The sequence below is a fragment of the Maniola jurtina genome, chromosome 22 (genome assembly GCF_905333055.1).
Source record: "Maniola jurtina chromosome 22, ilManJurt1.1, whole genome shotgun sequence".
NCBI classification, from domain to species: Eukaryota; Metazoa; Arthropoda; class Insecta; order Lepidoptera; family Nymphalidae; genus Maniola; species Maniola jurtina.
In genome coordinates, this window is record NC_060050.1 from 5,779,479 (window position 1) to 5,799,780 (window position 20,302).

Genomic DNA, 20,302 nt, shown 5'->3' on the forward strand with positions numbered 1-20,302 from the left:
ATAGCTCTTGCTTAGAATTATAATTTCACAATGAATCCAACTTTATTCAATTCTTTCACTTTTATACCAGTTTGATAGTTATATATTTTTAAGGTACTAATTTCCAGTAAGCTATTTGACAAATTACAAAGTGATGTAACCTTCTTAGGAACTATTTCAGCTATTTTAATAACTTCCTGGTGACTACTTCCAGCGATGTCCTAAACAATTAACATAACAATTATTTCGGCTGAATGTAAAATATGACACAATATGTGTTGATCTATATTCTTAATAGTTAATAACTAATTACGACTCATAATATATTCTTGCTAACTATAAATAATAATAATTAAATGTTTAAATTGCAGATTGATCCAAAAAAGTCTGGAGGCTTGAAGCCAGATGATGTGGAAGGTGCACTACAGAAGGTGCTGGCGCCTGGATATGTCACCAACATAGATCAATTTGTCTCTATGCTCAAAAAGGACAAACAGTTCAAACCACATGGCAAACTCATTCAGACTTTCACTACAGTGAATAGTAAGTACTTTGATGTTATTTTATTTGACAACTAGCTAACCGACCTGCCTCTTCTGTCCTGATCTTTTCTGCACTTAAACATAGTTGTCTGCTGTTTGTGGGCCGACCGGCTTGGCTCTGGTGGAATTTCTCGAAAATCTCCTTTAAAATGATGAGCTAGAAGGGCATGTATAAATTGAACTAATTTCACAAGTTATTAAAATATTATCCTCTCATATTAAGCTTGCGCAGGGATATAGATCACAACACATAAAGGCTTATCAAGAGTTTTAATCTTTTAAGTACCCCAATTGCACTACTTATTTCCCAATTTAGCAATTGCTATTGCAACCACTCAATCAAAATAGTGACTTAGCCACAAAATAGTCTCATAGGATCCTGAAAGTTTGAGTAGAAATTACAGATCTATCAACTACATTCAATTACAGATCAATTAATTACATTAATTACAGACAGATTATCAATTACAGAGTATCAACTGTATTGTATAATAATATGTGTCAACTGTCAGATAACCAGTGGCCTCAGTCTTAAAGGTGGTACTAACTGGGACCTTCCTAAAGCTGGATTTAGAATTTAGATTGATCAAGAGAAGTTTATTGTTTTAGGGGATGGAGGAGAAACTCAAAATTTTGAAGTATACTATAGCGAGACCTCAACACCAGGCTTCTTAGCATTCCATGAACGACTACAGACATTCCTGCTGTGGTATGTTGATGCTGCTTCTTTCATTGATGTGGATGATGACCAGTGGACATTCTTTACTGTGTAAGTAATTTTTTTATCCTTAGTAATAAATAAAAAGTCTATATAGCTACAAGTGGTTGTTCGATGATAAAAAATATCCAGCCACAAGTATTTTATTGGCTTTTAAAATTTGCTCCTTAACACAAACCTTTAAGATTCATTTTTAATGGAATAACTCCATTGATAACTGGATAATGTTTTAAAGTCAAATGTCTATCATCTTCAAAAATTATTCAAAATTATTCAAAAAGGTTTGCATACAAGCAAAGTCACTCTGCATAAAGCAAAAAATTATTAATTCTGATAATAAAATTAAAGCAGCTTGGGATATCATCACGGATGAAACTGGGAAACAAAAAGTGCATAACAATAAATTGGAGCTAAAAATTAATAACCGTATTATTGACTCCAATATTGAAATTGCAAATACATTTGAGAATTTTTTCCAGAACATTCCAGTCATCACTACTAGTTCCCTTAGCTCTTCACCAACAGAAGCCTATGATCTTCTCAGGGCCAATGTCACTGAATGCGGTGTGTTGTTTAGGTTTGAATACGTTACTCCATATGACATTGTTAAAGTGTTCAAATCTTTACAAAGCAAAAAAACCGGAGATCTGTGGGGAATATCAGTAAAAATAATTAACAATATTATTGATATTATTGCGCCATATCTAGCCTTAATTTTTAATGAGTCTGTGGATACAGGCGCTTTTCCAGATCTCATGAAATGTAGTAAATTGATACCACTTTTTAAATCGGGTAGCAAAAATGACCCAAACAATTACAGGCCAATTTCAATTTTGCCAACACTGAGCAAGATATTTGAGAAAATCATGCTCAACCAACTGCTTCAGCATTTCAATTTTAATAAGCTACTCCATTCTGAACAGTATGGCTTCACTAAAGGTCGATCAACAACCGACGCGGCCGCAATGCTGTTAAAGCATATATTCAATGCGTGGGAGGGGTCACAGAATGCCATTGGTATTTTCTGTGATTTATCCAAGGCATTTGATTGCGTTGAGCACGAGACTCTTTTAGTTAAATTGAGCCACTATGGAATCAAAGACACTGCGCTTGGTCTCATTGCGTCCTATCTTAGTGATCGTATTCAAACAGTATGTGTGAATGATGTGAAGTCATCCGGATCAGCCTCACTAATGGGTGTTCCTCAAGGCTCTATTCTAGGTCCTTTCATGTTCTTAGTATACATAAACGATTTACCATATGTAGTCCAAAATATTTGCGATATCGTACTATTTGCTGACGATACGTCTTTGATTTTTAAAGTCGATAGAAATAAGGACAATTTTGACGATATAAATGGTGCCATATCTCAGGTAACTCACTGGTTTACTGTAAATAATCTACTTTTAAATGCAAAAAAAACTAAGTGTATTGAATTCGCACTGCCCAATACCAAGAACACAAGTAACATTAATTTAAGGATAAATAATGATATTTTGAAAATAGAAGAGACTACTACATTTTTGGGGATAACCTTAGATGCGAAGCTGCAATGGGGCACCCATATATCAACTCTTGCTGGCAAACTAAGCTCTGCTGCTTACGCGGTTAGAAAGATTCGACAATTAACTGACGTGGAGACCGCAAAGATAGTATATTTTGCTTATTTTCATAGTATTATGTCTTATGGAATCTTAATATGGGGTAGAGCGGCAGATATTGGGAGAATTTTTGTATTACAAAAAAGGGCAATACGCGCAATTTATAACTTAAAACCACGCGATTCACTTCGAGAAAAATTTAAGGAAATAGGTATCCTTACCGTAGCCTCTCAATATATTTACAACAACATAATTTTTGTAAGACAAAATATTCTTAGTTACAAGAAGGTTGGCGATCTACACAACAGGCTGACTAGACACCGTAACAGGCTTGCGACTCCTACGCTCCGTCTCAGGAAGGTCCAAAAGTCATTTGTGGGAATGGGTATAATCTTCTATAACAAAATTCCTCAGTCAATTTTGGACTTGCCTTTACACAGGTTCAAAAAATCTATTAAAAATGTGCTCTTGAGAAAAGCATATTATACTATCGAAGATTATGTAAATGATAAAAAAGCGTGGATTTGAACTTCGATTCGCTCCAGCAATGCGCAGGACTTCAATTGCTTTTATACATGGCATAATATTGTATATCAAATCTTTGAAAAGAGCAACCGCCGAGTTTCTTGCTGGTTCTTCTCGGTAGGAAAGGCATTCCGAACCAGTGGTAGATGCTTTTGACGATTCGAAAGAACTTGTAAAAGTCTAATTGAATAAAAACATTTTGAATTTGAATTTGAATTTGAATCTATCATGGCTATCTAGACACATCTTCCTAAATAAAATGATTAGTAAAATTCTTAAACTAGCACATTTGTAATATGTAGGCCAGCCCATATACTAGACATAGGAGAAATTCCAATATAAGGTCTGTGAACAGGTTTTGGCTTCATCATGATGCAAATTGGCAGGTTTTGACTTAACTATGTATTTATTGACAGAAAAAGTCTACCAAAATTGGAAAACCACTAGTTATTTCAATTTTTAAAAATTAGGAAATAATATGTGTTTTAGGTGTTTCATCATTTTTGAATTCCACTCTTTATGGGGTTAAACAGGGCATGAAAGTTTGGCAGTTTGGTAGTTTGTCAAGTTGATAACCATGAAAATTGGTACTTGGTCTCTTGGTTAAAAATGGAGAAAAAAAAAAAATCAAATTTCCACAGCGTAACCAATTTTCGAAAAAAATTCTCAATTAAAGCTAGGCCGTCAGCTAGTAATGAGTGTAACCGTAAATACGTGAATTTGAAATCAGATTCGAGAAGTACCGCAGCAGCGAAGGTGAGTACCGGTACGCGGTGTCCGCGTACGCGACGGCGTACCGCTACTACGCCTACCCGCGCGACACGCGCCCGCGCATCTCGCAAGTGCTGACCCTGCCGCCGTACAGGAAGATGGGCATATGCGCCAACCTGCTGCAGGTCAGTTACCAGCTACCAGCTATTTTCACCATCCCTTAGGATGTGTTAAGGTGACACAAGCCGTTGCTTTCTTCATACAAACATAGAAGGGTGATTTGCTGTTATAAGCTTAAAACTAAGTCTTGTATCGATTTGTCCTCATCATTATCTAGGTTTATTGATACATATTGAAAATAACAAAAAAAAAAAAAATTGATTTTAATTTTTAATGTTATGAGCCTCGAAAGATTCCTATTTAACACTAAATTAGGAGTATAAAAAATTCTAAAACAATTGAACTTTAGACATAGTTTATTCATTAGTTGAAATAACTTTAACTTTTAACTTTTATTAATACATACATGTTTTATTTGCAGGCAATCTATTCACATTTCATTTTGCAGTCAGAAGTGAAGGACATAACAGTGGAAGACCCCTCGGATGACTTCCAGAGGATACGGGACTATGTGGATGCTAAGAACTGCGAAACTCTGCCAGCTTACCAGCCTGCCAAATTAATACAGGGGTGCGTTTTAGTTTTGAAAATCCCATTTTTAGGGTTCTGTAACTCAAAAGAAAAACCTTTATAGAATCACTTCATTGTCTGTCCTTCTGTCAAGAGTGCCTATAGGGTACTTCCCATTGATATAGAATCATGAAATTTGCCAGGTAGGTAGGTCTCATTGCACAAGTAAAGAAAAAATCGGAAAACCGTGAATTTATGATTAGTAAAAATTAAGTAAAAATGTGTTCATGAACAAGTAATTAGTATTTTAAATTTTCAAATTAAGATAACTACACCAAGTGGGATAACATATTGTACATTCTAAAGCAGATTGTTGTTTATTTTAAAGCATAATTATTTTTAATTTATCATGCAAAATATAGAAAAAAATACCCGAGTACGGAACCCTCGGTGCGCGAGTCTGTCTCACACTTGTCCGGTTTTTTTTTAATTTTTTATTTATCTGTATAGATTTTCCACCGAGATGGCGAAAGAAGCAGGAAACAAGTTAAAGATTAACAAAAAGCAAGCACGGCGCGTGTACGAAATCCTGCGCCTCAAGAACACCAACTTATCGGACAAGACTGCTTACCTCGCCTACAGACTAGATGTTAAGAACAGACTGAATGCACCTTTCCAAGTGAGTAATACCACAGTATATACGAGCACAGTACTCTGACGCCATTGATCTCGTGGTAAATGGCGACCACCCCCATGACTCTGCCATGCAAGTCCTGGAATGGTTCTGGAAAGGTCCTGGAAAATGTTCACAGGCGGCGCTAATCACTTAACATCAGGTGACCCGCCTGCTCGCTATTTTTTATTAAAAAAAAAAGTAATTATCTTTCTCTGTCTAGATGGCTTAGTCTAACCTCTGGTAGGTAATAAAAGAGCATACTATCTAAGGATAGTATGTAAGTATACTTTCTAAGTTTCCTGGTTGCCGTGGCTAATTACCACCCTGCGAAGCGATGATTTGATTGATGATGATTGCGTGAAAGAGTAACAAACATCCATACATACATACAAACGCTCGCGTTTATAATATTAAGTAGGATGTGAAAACCCTTCAAAATTATATATGCTTTAAATTATTTATTAATGTATTATGCTTATTGTTATTACTTATTTATATTTGCAGAAAAAGAAGTTAGAAATGAAGAAATTAGAAAAAGTTTTAAAACCAGAAGAATATGCGGCGGCCATTACCACCACGGGGCTAGGAGAAACGCACGCGCGGCTCTCTACCCAGTACCTGGCCTTGGAGGACGAGTACCGACGCATCATACACAGGATGCAACAAGACTAACCCATGCCATTGATTAACCTATGTAAGAAACATGTCTCAAGTGTCAAATGTTCTTCGAAAACTACCACTTAGGCTCAATTTACATTGACAGGGAATCAAAGCTAATTTCTAGAATATTACTTACATAACATGTTGATTTATACTCCATCAAGTAAAACAAAAAATTGGGGTGAAAAAATTCGCGGGAATGCCCGCATTATTTTGCTCTGTAGAAATTGTTGTCTTACACTGTCATGGAGATAGAAGTAAATATGCTATGTAATATTTTAGAAATTCGCTTCGATTCTCTATCATTGTAAATTGAGCCTAAGGGTGCCTGTCCATTGAAAAAGAGCGGGGCGGTGATGTGTTTAGCAGACCGATAGATAGTCCATCTAATGAAAGCTGAGTGTGATTATTTAATGTTTTTTGAATTTAGCTAATTCTGTAATACACAATCTCTGAACTAAAATGGTAAAATCAAAGGTCTAAATCCATTGCTATCACTTTCACAATACTCCCTACAGAAAAGGATATCACTATACAGGGTGTAACCAGAACACTAGCAAAAACTTAGTTACTTACCTACTACCTTACCATAATTCAATGCCAATGACCATTTGCATTATCTTGTAGTTTTAGTGATTTAGTATTTTCAAACTTGCATTGCATGCGTGCAAAACTCGGAGTCAATGCCCCACTTACGACGCGGTATTGACTTCGAGTGGCCTATTTACGGAACATTCGTTGACCTCTAGCGTTAGTCAGATGTTATATTTGCAATATATTGTGAACTTTCAAAAAACACAGGGTATTTTAAATTTCATTTTAGTAGTTTTTTTATGGTATCTTATGAGTAATCATCAATACTTAGTATCACCTGTTTTTGCTAGCATTCTGGTTACATCCTTTATTTAGACATATCCATTTAGTTTAGAGATTGTGTACTACAGAATTAGCCACAATAGCCGTATGCCTAAAATTTAAAATCTTTTGAGTTTGTCAGTGCACGTTCTTAAATATGGCAGGCTATTTAAAATACTCTTGAACAATCGAAAGTCTCGACTGAAAGTCTTAAAAAGTGCAAAAGAAGATTACCACTAATTCCTTTGTGTTTTTCTGTATAAGTTCTTAGTAAGGTGAGGCAAAATGGATAAAAATTTTGATAATCAATAACATTTCTAGCGAAATGTCGAAAAAGTGCTATAGTTGAAGATGTGAGTTGTTTCTTTATATATTTGGTCAGTGAATCTTGTTTAGTGTTGTTTGTTTATTAAAAAAACGTATAAATATGTGACTTCTCACGCGCCATTTTATTAAAGGTGATCCGTACTTTTGACATTACAGTTGACAAAATAGAGTTAAAATGGCGCGTGAAAGTCATTTTTACGGACTATAATTGAAAATGTGAGTGTATGTCATCTCTGTTATATTAAAGTCAATAAATTGTATACGAAAGTTCCAAGATCATTGACGCCAAATTGTCTACGGTTCGTCATTCTACAAAAGACAATTTCCATTATTGTTGAAATTCGCTTGTTCAGTTTATCCACCCTAAAATAGCTACCCTATGATGTATACTCGGAAATCTGTGTTCACAAAAATCCACCCTGGACCCCTGGACAAAAACCAATATATTAATTCGCCGTCCGAGTGTACACTAGGGAGTAAAGTGGTGGATAAACATTATTAAAACAAATTGATGTTATATTTTTTGAACTTGTGCCTTACACTTTTTTATTTTTATTTACTTTCAACATTTCAATGTGATTCAGTTGTCAGGTTTTTGTTATTCCTTATAATTTTTTTGAAACTTTCCTTGTAATAAAAAATGTTTGTAATTTCATTGGTCATTTTCTTTACAATTTACAAGCAGTTTTTAATGCTGAACCCGTTGACTGGATTTTGATCAAGTTTGAGTTTTAAAAGACAAATAGACAAAGTAGTGGGCCAAAGTGATTTTTCTGCTCAAAGAATTTAAATAAAAGAGCGAATCGTCTTCACATTATTTATTTAGTATTCAATATAAAAAATAAAGCAAACTTTGATATGAGATCTGTGAACTTAAAACTATCGAAATACATACCTCAATTCAGGTATATACATAATTCAATATCATTCATTAAAATAAAATCATTGATTGGGTCAAAATAATTAATTACTACATAGTAATAATAGTTTGTACAATTATTTATACTAATTATTATGTTCAATTATTACTAATTAGACTTACTATTATGGTCAACAAAAAGTTGATTTCAATAAAAATCTATTCTACCTAATAACTACACCTAATTCAGAGCTTAGTTTTTGTAGTCAGAGCTTAGAACCGAATATACAAATTCAAAAAAACCATGTAAATGAATCAATGGTGAAGCTATAGTGCAGGCCACACCAGCCATCGCCCGCGAGGCTTGCGCAATGATGGCCCATCTTAGATGATGATGATCTGGCTAACATACACGGCTGTATTCACAATCATTACTATGAGGTCTCACAGTGCGCTCGAACGCATAGTGTAGGTTCCACCAATCAGATCATTGTAAATTGACGTGATACAGTAATCTGATTGGTGGATACATTATGCGTTCGAGCGCACTATGAGACTTCATAGTAATGTTTGTGAATACAGGTGATAGTGTACTAGGTTCACACCGAAAAGCAACTATCTATAGTCTTATAGAAAGCATCAGTACAGTATTTTACGCTTTTTCGGAAATGATCACAGACAAAGAAAGTTCGATGATTTTGATTGCTGTATTGTGAGTCAACTAGCATTTTTACGTATTTTGACTTTTAGACGGATTTGATAAAGACCATATCAGCCCAAGTCACAAACTTGAAATAAATACAAACATTTTCAGAGACAATCTAACTTATTTTACCTACTGATACAAATTCAGCAGCTACGATTTATTAAAGTAATGATTTTATTTGTCTTATATTTTTATGAGCACTGGCAGTAAGCGAAACCGTAGCTATTAGCGGTCAGCGCGTCGGGCGCAAACCCAGAAGAGGCAGGTTCGAATCTTGCCGGTTCCGCAATTTTTGATATGTACGTATTTGAAAATTATTGATTTATCTTTGACACGCTCTCCCGTAAAATTGGAATTTTTCAGATGACTTACTATACAGTAGGAGCCATCTATTTTAACTCGACATGTATCGATATAAGTCAACATGTAAAAAAAAAAAGATAAAATTATCTCAAAAAAACAAGAATACGTAGATTTTTCAGTATATGTCTTAATAAGGGCCATTTACTCTAAAGTTACTGTTTTGATGCACGAATTCTATCAACATTGATGAGATGTAAAATCTAACACTAAGCACACTACCATTACCGGGTAGAGCTAATCGCCTCGCTATACCACAGATCGCCTTAGCAAAATCGCTGACGGTGTGAACCAAAGTAGAAAAGAAGCCAAAGCTCAGCAAGGCTAAGCTGAGCCATCGTAATCCACAATGTGGCTTGCGTCTATCTCTTGTAACTTAGTAATCTCTAAAGGATCAACATAATTATTCCTATGTACATTTTGTGTGATTCAATGCGACCGCGACACGCCGTCTGTTATGTAAAACATTTCTCCGAACCACTCGCTGTGTTCCTCCAGGTACCTAAAATAAACAAAAAATAAAGAAATTGTGGCTAATTCTGTTGTACACAATCTTCTAAATAAATTGGCAGGTCTAAATCTGGTGATATTTTTTTCCGCAGGGATGATGATTGGGATTAATACCATCCCACCAGGGATAGGGAGCGATAGAGATAATTACCACCCTATTAGCAAAGCTGTGCCGCCAAGCGATTTAGCGTTCCAGTACGATGCCGTGTAGAAACCGATAAGAGGTATGGGTTTAATAAAAAAAAGTGCTATACCCCTTCCAAGCCCGCTTTCCAAAGAGGAGAAAATTCTGAGTCTATGAATATAAATGTACTACAACATGAAAATATACCGAGCGACAGAAAAACAATTTTACTATAATATTTCCGCGTTTACGTAGTCGGGTTTTAGTTTTCAACTTTATCTTGTTTAAAATGTATACTCACTGTACAAACATATCTATATGTTTTAATATTAATTTCAACTTGAAATCGGGCATCTGTGTTGCATTTAAAAAGTCAGGTAGCTTAACTGAAACAAAAGATATTATAAAGTTGTAATTTCAGTTATTTTAAATCAGCTTATAATTTATAATAATAGAATTTAGCAAGTATATTCACCAAAGAGCCTCGCTAGGTGAATGGCGCCATAGACTCTACAAGGAAGGTGTTCTGTATCCTCGCGCGGTACTAACTGCCATTTTGCTACCTAGTAACAATAGAAAATATAAATTGTTGAAAAGGTAAATACAGATTCCGTACTCTATTTAAACTGATGACTTCGTCCAGTTTGCTTTTTTAAAAATTCCGAGGGAACTCTTTGATTTCTCGGCATAAAAAGTTGCCATGTCTATTTCCGGGATGCAAGCCACCTCTGTACCAAATTTCATATAAATCGGTCAATGGATGGACCTTTAAGAATCCTGTGGGAACCCTTTGATTTTCGGGGATAAAAAGTGGCCTATGTAAGCTAACTTTGTTCATAATTTCATCAAAATCGGTTAAACTGTTGGGCCGTGAAAAGCTAGCAGACAGACAGACACTCTTTCGCATTTATAATATTAGTATGGATTACTTATTCACGCCTACCTTGTCGAGCAGCTGCGAGAGCGGGTTGCGCGCGGGCGCGGCGGGCGCGGGCAGAGCGCGCGCCGGCCGCGCCCAGCTCTCGCTCATCGAGGAGCCGCTGCTGCCCACGCTGCGAGAACATATTAGATATGGGCCATCTTAGAGTGAAAAATCACATGAAAAGACTATTCATGTGATGAAATCATCAACTAATGTGAGTAACAAGTGTAAATTAAAAATTTATAACACCCCCGACAAGTGAAGGTTACAGTAACTAGAAAAGACCGAAAAGACCTGATAACTTTCAAACGGCTGAACTGATTTTCTTGGACTATTCCGCGCCTACGATCTAAAGTATCTGAGTTTTCCAAAACATCATTTTCAAATAAATAATTATGTATTTAGGCAACGTCCATCTTGACAGCTTGACATTTGTCAATTGACATAATATTATGAACCTAACGGTTATATAACCTTCTTTTCTACAAGAAAACTAGAAAAGAGCTGATAACTCTTAAACGGCTGAACCAATTTTTTTGGATTATAGCTAAGAACACTCTCAATCAAGCCACCTTTCAAACAAAAAAAAGTAAATTAAAATCGGTTCATTTGTTTAGGCGCTACGATGCCACAGACAGATACACAGACACACAGATACACAGATACACACGTTAAACTTATAACACCCCTCTTTTTGGGTCGGGGGTTAAAAAAAACATCACCATATGAAAATGATTTAAAAGCAGCAGCAGTGCCTATCTCTAGTTCAAACTAAGAAATGTGCTGAATTTCCGCCATATTGTGAAGTCATCGAATCGAAATACATTTTGGTTAAAGTGGATGTTTCAAGGAAAAGCGCTTTTAAGTCTACTTTTGTTTAAAAGCGTCAAAGCACACTTATAATAATTAATATAAAAGGCAGATTTATTTAGCCTTTTTGGTCGACTGACTTTATTAAAAAAAACCGTTATTTATTTTGTTATTTCAATTTTTTTTTTCGTTTATTAGTTTTGAATATAACTTCTAATTAATTATTATTACTATGGGAACGAATGAAATATCTATTATTGTTACTTCTCACCTTGAAGATAATGTTTCAAACGTTCTTTGTTCCCCCGTGGAGGTGGACGGCGCTGGCTCTTCATTTTCTGACTGCGACACCGCTGACTTGTGTGAACGGAGTCTGTATAAAATACGAATAATAATATAGTATAAATAAAATTATAATTACACATGTTACAGTCAAAACTGAAAAAACACTCTAAAGTCCTTTGGATTGAAGGGGCGACGAAGCAAGTCTTCTGGCGTTGTTATTATTTAAAGTTTACTGTGTTGCGTTTATTTTGACGTGATTTTGGCGAGGTTGCGTGTTCGCGGCGCGGCCCTGGGTTACGTCGTCTGTTCTGGGCGAGTAATGTCTCATTGCTCTCAGCCTTTCCCTCTGCCTCGTCTTAGTGGTTCTCTGCTATTGGCTCTAGAGAAGTGATAAGTGCTTACCTCCTGGCGAGGCTATGTGATCGCGGCGCGGCCTGCGGTTCCCGCCGCGCACCGTCATCGGTTCGGGGCGAGCTCCTCGCGCCCTCAGGCGTCTCCTCGATCTCTGTCTTCACCTCCGCCTCGTCTTCCGCCTCCGCCTCCGCCTCCGCCTCGGCTTCATGGTTCTCTGCTATTGGCTCTACAGAATTAAAAGCAAGATGAAGGAAGACCGAAGCTTCAGCTTGCTGGTTTTCCATAGCAAAGTTGATATTTAAAAAAATATATCAATGAATTGAATACCTACATTTATTAATAAATACTATAGGTTGTTTGTTAAGGAATCTAAACCTTAGGTACGATACAAATAGATTAATTGATTGATTTATTTATTTGTGTACCAATAATTTAAAACTAAAACATAATTATATATTAAAAAGATGTGCACACTGTACAAGACAAACAGCTTTTCTCTATTGGAAAAAATTCTTCCAGAAGCCCTAAAATGTGGGAAAATTAAATTTTGATAATGCTGAGATTTCATAGACGATTAGTTTCTTTTGTAAATATGTCTATTGAATATTACTCTAACGTTTAGTTTAATACTGATTATAATAAGATTCATTGTTCATACCCTCTCCGTTTTCTCCGTGGTCGGGGTCTGGCGGTAAGTGGGAATACTCTGGCAATTTAGGGCTCTTAAGGTCGTTCTCCACCGCCTCCACTTCTCTCGCGGCCTCTTCTTGCGCAGGATCTTGGTTCTCTTCATCTTCATCGTCGGGCTCTGACTTTATATCCGGTCTGTGGGAACGAGGCAATACCTTCGCATCAGTGGAAGTTAATTTTCATTATCATCTATCATTCGTCGGCTCACTACTGAGCACGGGTCTCCTTACAAAATGAGAAGGTTTTGGCCATAATCTACCAAGCTGAACAGACTACACACTCACCTTTGAGAACATTATGGAGAACTCCCAGATGAGAAGTTTCCTCACGATGTTTTTCTTCGCCGTTGAAGGATGAGGATGATACTTAATTGTCCAAAAAACACATAACTTTGAAAAGTTACAAGTGATACGTAATTTACAAGTTACCTTAATGCGTGTGTGTGGGTGTATGTTTATTATCAATATTTAATTTAGGGCCAATTTTTCAATCGCCAAATAATATATCGGAAGAATAAAAACGTTTTAAAAGTATTGGAAATCATTCAAAATGTCAGACTTATCCATATATATCACTATCCATATTATAAATGCGAAAGTGTGTTTGTTTGTTGGTTTATCTATCAATCACGTCGCAATGAAGCGATGGATGTGGTTTAAAAAGACCTGGAGAGTCACATAGGCTTAGACATATAATTACTTTTTATCCCGGAAAATAAAAGGATTCCCACGGGATTTTCAAAAATCTTAATCCACGCGGACGAAGTCGCGGGCCTCAGTTAAGTTTCTTGGCGATTGAAAAATCGGTCCTCAAACAATGAAACTTACTCTTCGACATATTGCCCGCAATATTCGTAATACTGTTCCGCTTCCTGCTTGTAAAGTAGATGCCCGCGCAGTATGAAGTCGAAGTATACCCTCAGTCCATCCGCTACCTCCCTGAGTAAATTTAACCTAAAAAAAATATATTTTTCAAATCAGTTCAGAAATCGGTATAAATATCAAAAATATTGGTGATTTAAGTAATGCGTATTACTTCATACATATGAATGATACCAAGGTGTATTTTTACCAGACTACGGCAAAGCCGAAAGGAAGGGTTATGATTTTGATATACTAAAACCTTCCTGAAAGTACATATGTAAATTACTAAAATGAAAAAAAAAAGTGTTCAAACTATCATGAGTGATTTCTATTATAAACTAGCTGACCCGACAGACTTCGTCCTGTCAAAAAGATTTGTAATGTGGCAGTTTTTGTGCCTACGTATTTTAAAAAATTCTCCTGAACAGAACCGTCACCCCCTACATTGCTTAGACAATAGTGAGTGCTTGTAATTTAATATGAACTTTATACCATAGCAATAAAGCTCAAATTGACTACGTTTTAGTTAGAAATCATTTGTATGGGAAAAAGAAAAGGGCTATTTTTAGGGTTTTTCCAGCAATAATTCTAATTTTTCTCGCCGTAAAAACCATCCTTGAACTTCAACGAACATTTAAAAAAAAGATTTGGCCAAATTGGTCCAGGCGTTGTTGAGTTATGCGCTTACCAACACATTTTGCGATTCATTTTTATATTATAGACTAGCTGATGCCCGCGACTTCGTCCGCGTGGATTTAGATTCTATCCCATCAGTCTTGGTGGTCAGGTCCCCTGCAGCAACAGGATTGAGGAGTTGGAATCCAAATTTTTTATGAAACAATGTCGCAAAGTTCTTCTATCGATTAAAAAAAAAATTACGCAAATCGGTTCAGAAATCTCGGAGATTTCGGTATACATAGGTAGAAAAACACAACTCCTTTTTTGAAAGTCGGTTAAAAAAGTAGCCTATGTTACACCCTGATGAATCCTCTACTTGTCTGTGAAAGTCCCGTTAAAATCGGTTCAACCGTTCCGAAGATTAGCCTTTTCAAACAGACAGACAGACAAAAATTTTAAAAACGTGTGATTCGGTTATGGTATCGTTCAAATAACCATATGAGCTTTATATGTATTAGTATAGATCTATATCTATATTTTCACATGGTTTCCTGGAGCATCTATATGCTCCAGGAAACCATGTGAAAATTACCCCGGATAGGTTTGAAACTAGTCAGGCTTGCATAGATTAACCACGTGAGTAGGTACAGCCTGGAGCATCTATATTGATCTAAATTGCTACTCCTTCCAGGTGATTGCCATTTGACTCCTTCGTCACATGGCCACAGTATAAAGGGAGTCAGTAGTCCGACGGCGACGACTTTGGTCGCGTGGTAAATGACGACCACGACGATCCTTCAACATGGAGCCATAACTACGTGGACCAGTTCGGGTCGATCCTTCGTCTCCACTTACCGCTCGATTGCTCTGTTTAGACGGCTTCGTCGAACCTCTGCATGTAATATTCCTTACTTTGCCATGCTTAGTTGACATTGCAGTCAATCTAACCAAATATAAAATTGTATAGATTTGACATGAAAAAAAGCCCCTAATGAGTCAAAATAACACTGCATTGTTTCAACTTTCGTAAGCAAGTTGCTTTCGCGTGTTCAGAATTTCGACATTTATTTTCAAATGTAGGCTATATTTTTACATAATATAGCGTTCAATAAGAGAGCACATGCTCTATATTCATCACAGGTGCGCTAAGTGAGCGCATATGTGTCATTGCATCGAGATTATTGCGAATTGGTGCGCGAGCCGCATCTACAATCGTTCTGACTGCGAACTGCGTAGTTGCGGTGAACTACTGCATTGAGATTTGATGCTAATATTAATTATAAATGAGATAACGTTTCTTTTTGTTTCCCTTTTGCGGCTCAACAGCAACAGCAGTGTCTGGCACAGAAATAACTCATTTTCATTTTGAGATAGAGTGTCTGATTGAACCTATAATTCTCCACATCATGCTAAAAGAGCTACTAATAAATAAAATAGGTGCATAGAAGCAGATTTATAGTTCACGCTGCATCTGGACAATTATTTTGAGTTCGACACAACTCCTCAAACAATCCAGTGCTCACAGAGTAACTTAAAGGCTATAACTGGCCACCAACTGCATTGATGTTGGCAGCTAGAAGCATCCTCATCGTCTATAAGCTAACTTTAGCACAAAGAGAATGAGAACATGTTCTGAAAAAATCACTTCTTATGACAGGAGCTCACACCGTTTATTCGTATATGAGCCCGTTTTTTTGCAAAGGAGTGTAGTTAAAAAAGTGTCACCTGCACGAAACATCGAGCATGTCGGGTTTGTGCGTGGGGTCGTGGCGCGCGCGCGGCGGGTTCCACGCGCCCGCGCGCGCGAACCACTTCACGAAGGACTCCAGGATGTGCGCCACGCACGGCGACGCCGGCAGCCGCGACAGCCGCCCGCGCTTCACCACCAGGTGGTAGTCGAATGTCAGACGATCCCTACGAGTATAGTGCGTGCAATTTGTGAAATTGCAGTCAAGGGCTAACTTATATCTGAATTAAAAAAAAATGGGCTCATAATCAAATCTCCACATTACAAATTGGAAAAGACAATTTCATTACTGTTTCGCAATATGGTGATGTTTCGCTAAACGGCTGCACCTTTGCCTTACGTTAAGCGAAAAAGGAGGTTCGCTGTATTGATTACGCGGTCGAGGCGTAAAAGATTAAAATATTATGTAAAAATAGAAATTATGTTACTATTATATTATATTTAACGCAGGCAAAGCCTAGAGCTTAAGCTAGTTATATACAAGTACAGATAAATGTTTAGTTCCTTTATAATTATTATTAAAATAAAAACGAAATAGAAATTATGTAGCGCCATTTAACCCACCACCCAAATAAATAGTTACTCCTATCGTCGATAGATGGCGCTGAAATAATATTTAGTTAAACAAGATATTCCAAATTGTTCAAGTACTTTTTTTAATTTAATAATTAAAAATATCACTGCAATAAATGATAATCATGGTAATTCATATTATAGAAACTAAATTTACATTAATTAAACGTTTTTTTCTCAATAAAATAATCTTATTCCTAACTCACGCTATCAGTGTTTTTACCATAGTAGAGTATATAAGGATAGTAGAGTCACACTACATTGTGTCTATTGAAAGGAGAGACGGTTAGCACTCCCCTTGACAAGGATGGAACACATTAAAATGGTGAAGGCACAACTTTACCACATTTTTTTGAGATGTGATTGTTAAATACAGATAGTTCAAGAAAAAATTCAAAAATGAAATGTTTGTGTAGATTGTTGAGTAATTTTCATCTTTCATGACACATACAATATCCATACTAGTACTACACTAAGTGTGTTGGTTTGTCCTTCAATCACGTTGCACGTTTTAAAAACATAAATCCACGCGGACGAAGTCGCCGGCATTGTAATGTTATAATAATGCGAAAATGTCTGTCTGCTACGTTTTTACGATCCATGCGTTAAACTGATTTTGATGTGGAACATAGATAGCTTACATCCCAGACGGGTCATAGATTAATTTTTGTCCCAGAAAATTAAGTTGTTCCCACAGGATTTCTAAAAAACCTAAATTCACATGGTAAGGTTGTAGCCATCATCCAAATCCAGTGTAAATAGTTACCTAAGAGCCGATGGTAATATTATACTGGCTCTGCCAGGGTTCAAGTTGGGGGGAGAATTGGGTTGAGCACTGGATGCTGACTCTGATGAAGAGTCTGTATCACCTGTCTCACCATCTGGAAGTGGGAATTACATCACACAGTAATAACATAGAAATAAACATGAAAAAGGTTTACAGAGTTTTGAAGGGAAAGTTTTTAGTTATTCCTTTTGGTTCTGCTATTCATACAAATATAAATGGGAAAAAAATTTTCAAAAGAAAAATAAAACCGACTTCAAAAACCAAAAACACTAAAAAGTAGAAAATAATTTTTGTTTAGCTACACATGTAATGTACCTAGGTATGAAGTCGAGCGAGCATATTAAAACAAAATTAGAAATCCAAGAGTGAAGCTCGCCCGACTTCATACCTAGGTACATTACATGTGTAGCTAAACAAAAATTATTTTCTACTTTTTAGTGTTTTTGGTTTTTGAAGTCGGTTTTATTTTTCTTTTGAAATTTTTTTATTTCACAATTTTTATTGGCCCCACTGTACTATAATATGCTATGCCCAGTTAAAACCCTACTGTTTACTAAGCTATTACAGTGATCGTGAGCAATTTGCTGTTATCCATTGAGGAGTTCTGTTCTCCATCTCCGAAGATATTCATCAGATCTTCACCAAATTTATATGGGACCACCTGCACAGTATACCCTTTCAAACAAAAAAAAAAATTTCCAAATCGGTCCAGGGGTCTTTGAGTAATCGGGGAACATACATAAAAAAAAAAAAAAAAGATCCCGACGAATTGAGAACCTCCTCCTTTTTTGGAAGTCGGTTAAAAATGGTCATCTGTGTGTCACAACTTTTAGTTAAATGGGTTTTTATGAGATATAGGCTAATTTTATTCTGGAAAATCTAATTTCCATCCTATATTATATCATCATCATCATGATCAATCCATCGATGGTTCACTACTGAGTACAGGTCTCGTCTTACAATGAGTAGGGTTTGGCCCTTGTATACCGCACTGGCCAAGTGCGGATTGGCAGATGGCGACTATATTGCCTTGGACTATAAAAAATAGATTTCAATAAATAAATCAAAATTTTTGAGGATTTTGAATAAATGTAAGTCCATTTCAAGTTGATAATATTTAAGATTCTGTGACTCTTTGATATTTCAAGATTTGATACGAAGATTTGACAATAAATTTATCAAACATAGGTTAGTACCATCAGGATCAGGTTGCGTGCTACTGGAAGAACCATCGTCGCTGAAGCCATGGCGGGGTCTTTTAGCTGGCCCGGAACCAGAATTTGTGCTGTTGCCCTTTTTACGTTCTCGTCTGTACAAGTATGCTCCCCTGAAAGAATAATTGTAACTTTATAGTTCATCTCTAATGACCATGAAATCTATTTACAAAAAATGACAGGATAGTGCTATTTATTTTCACAGGGAGCTATGAAAGTAATAAGTAGGAATACATTTACTCCTGCCATTTTTGTTTAGTTAAGTCTACCTATTTGGCTAGAATTTATACTATATTGATAGATTTAAATCTAGTCTATATTTAGTCTAGATCTAATTATTTCGATTCCTTTCTGCAACAGCAATAAAATACAATTTATGAATTTTATAAACTTATGCAATAGAGAAATTATTATTACAACTGAAGCTGAGATTTTTCAGCCAGGTCTCTCTGCAACTGCCTGTTTTCTTCGGTATCTTTTAACACAAAGTCTTCACTAACACAACGATCCCAGGAAGAATTCCAACCTTGGAAATGTATCAGATACTCTACAGTGCGACGTCCACGCTTATCCTTACTCTCTATAACTTCCAAAACCTGGAAAATCAAAAAATAATTCATGAGTTTGATGTTTTCATTCCTTAGGTATACATTATCAGCTAATATCATTATTACCCCCAGTTTATATATTATTTTATAAGCACTTAATGTGAGAAACTTTATCAAACAAACCTTGGAGTCATACAAAACTTTTGCTTTTGTAGGATCTGGTTCATAACACAACACACGCTCCCCTTCGCTAAACTTATACCTAACTCCTCTCGTCGATACCATAACTCGATCTGAACTCGACGAATAGTAGCGTTTAAAAATTCTTTGAAATAATAAAAGAGTTACTATTATCACCACATACATTACTGCACCGACGACATGAGTTTAAACACATAATAAAATATCACAAAGCGCACTTTAGAGTGGGACTGTGCAAACATAGTGCAGAATGCAGACGGCAGACGCACCTCGTTTGTACCTATTAATCCTGATAACCAGAGCAAAACTATTAATCTTATAAAAGAAAGTATTTTATATTTCATGTGTCATGTCTCGATTTTTATACAATTTTACAATAATTACGCATCTACAAATCTCGCGTGATTTCAGAATTTAAAATTGTAAACAAATCAATGACGGACCGGCCCGCATCAAAAATAAAATATTTTTAATTTGACATTGACATTGACATTTTACTCATTGACAGAGAAAACAGATAAAATATAAGGAGAAGCAATTTCGTTCAGAAATTAATAAAATAATCGGGTACCTTAGAAACACAGACCAATAACATATCTAGAATGCTTAGAAACGCGAATTTATAAAATTGAATAAAGCAATTATCTTGGCTAGTTTGTGAAAACAACTAGAATAAATAGCTAGCAAAGTTCTCGTGGGAATCGAATTTTTATATTCCATGACATTGGATTTTGTTATTGTAAACATGTTTCTTTATTTTATTTTTTAAACATCTCTTAATAAAACCTCACATGTCGTTTTTGAAGTTACCCGGCTTCAGTGTATCTAGTTTTTCGAAAAACTCGACCGTTTACAAAATAATGAACCACAATCTCAATCTCGCGAATTGAATGTTGTGTGAATAAAT

The 20,302-nt window shown here is 36.0% G+C and overlaps 3 protein-coding genes and 1 non-coding gene across 6 annotated transcripts in view; 2 read left to right on the forward strand and 2 right to left on the reverse strand.

Annotated features, from left to right (window-relative positions):
• The window catches only part of LOC123876621, an 18,552-nt gene extending 17,975 nt beyond the window's left edge, over nucleotides 1–577 (reverse strand). Inside the window, exon 1 of the mRNA XM_045922911.1 lies at nucleotides 567–577. The gene's annotated coding sequence lies outside the window, so the exon portion shown is untranslated. The remainder of the gene's footprint in view (nucleotides 1–566) is intronic.
• Nucleotides 1–7,879, forward strand: part of LOC123876625 (histone acetyltransferase type B catalytic subunit) — a 9,232-nt gene extending 1,353 nt beyond the window's left edge. For both annotated transcript variants that reach the window (XM_045922916.1, XM_045922917.1), the window contains exons 4-9: nucleotides 351–522; nucleotides 1,131–1,290; nucleotides 4,096–4,261; nucleotides 4,618–4,766; nucleotides 5,217–5,385; nucleotides 5,887–7,879. In XM_045922916.1, coding sequence (XP_045778872.1) covers nucleotides 351–522; nucleotides 1,131–1,290; nucleotides 4,096–4,261; nucleotides 4,618–4,766; nucleotides 5,217–5,385; nucleotides 5,887–6,054 — 984 coding nt within the window. In that variant the 3' untranslated portion in view covers nucleotides 6,055–7,879. The remainder of the gene's footprint in view (nucleotides 1–350; nucleotides 523–1,130; nucleotides 1,291–4,095; nucleotides 4,262–4,617; nucleotides 4,767–5,216; nucleotides 5,386–5,886) is intronic.
• On the reverse strand, nucleotides 4,510–19,852 carry LOC123876619 (protein male-specific lethal-3). Of its 2 annotated transcripts, none has more exons than XM_045922908.1 (13): nucleotides 19,378–19,852; nucleotides 19,064–19,242; nucleotides 18,629–18,759; nucleotides 17,412–17,526; nucleotides 16,051–16,239; nucleotides 13,672–13,797; nucleotides 12,813–12,979; nucleotides 12,203–12,380; nucleotides 11,787–11,888; nucleotides 10,727–10,835; nucleotides 10,259–10,346; nucleotides 10,085–10,169; nucleotides 4,510–4,578 (listed from the first exon to the last, which is right to left on the reverse strand). In XM_045922908.1, the coding sequence occupies exons 1-13, from the start codon at nucleotides 19,558–19,560 to the stop codon at nucleotides 4,575–4,577; spliced, it is 1,656 nt and encodes a 551-aa protein (XP_045778864.1). In that variant the 5' UTR covers nucleotides 19,561–19,852; the 3' UTR covers nucleotides 4,510–4,574. The 2 variants fall into 2 exon arrangements, with proteins under 2 accessions (XP_045778864.1, XP_045778863.1); XM_045922907.1 differs by lacking the exon at nucleotides 4,510–4,578 and adding an exon at nucleotides 9,111–9,651.
• LOC123877140 lies at nucleotides 16,909–16,999 on the forward strand. The gene has a single exon (XR_006798510.1). It is a non-coding gene; the product is annotated as a U6atac minor spliceosomal RNA (small nuclear RNA).
• Nucleotides 19,853–20,302: the final 450 nt, after the last annotated feature.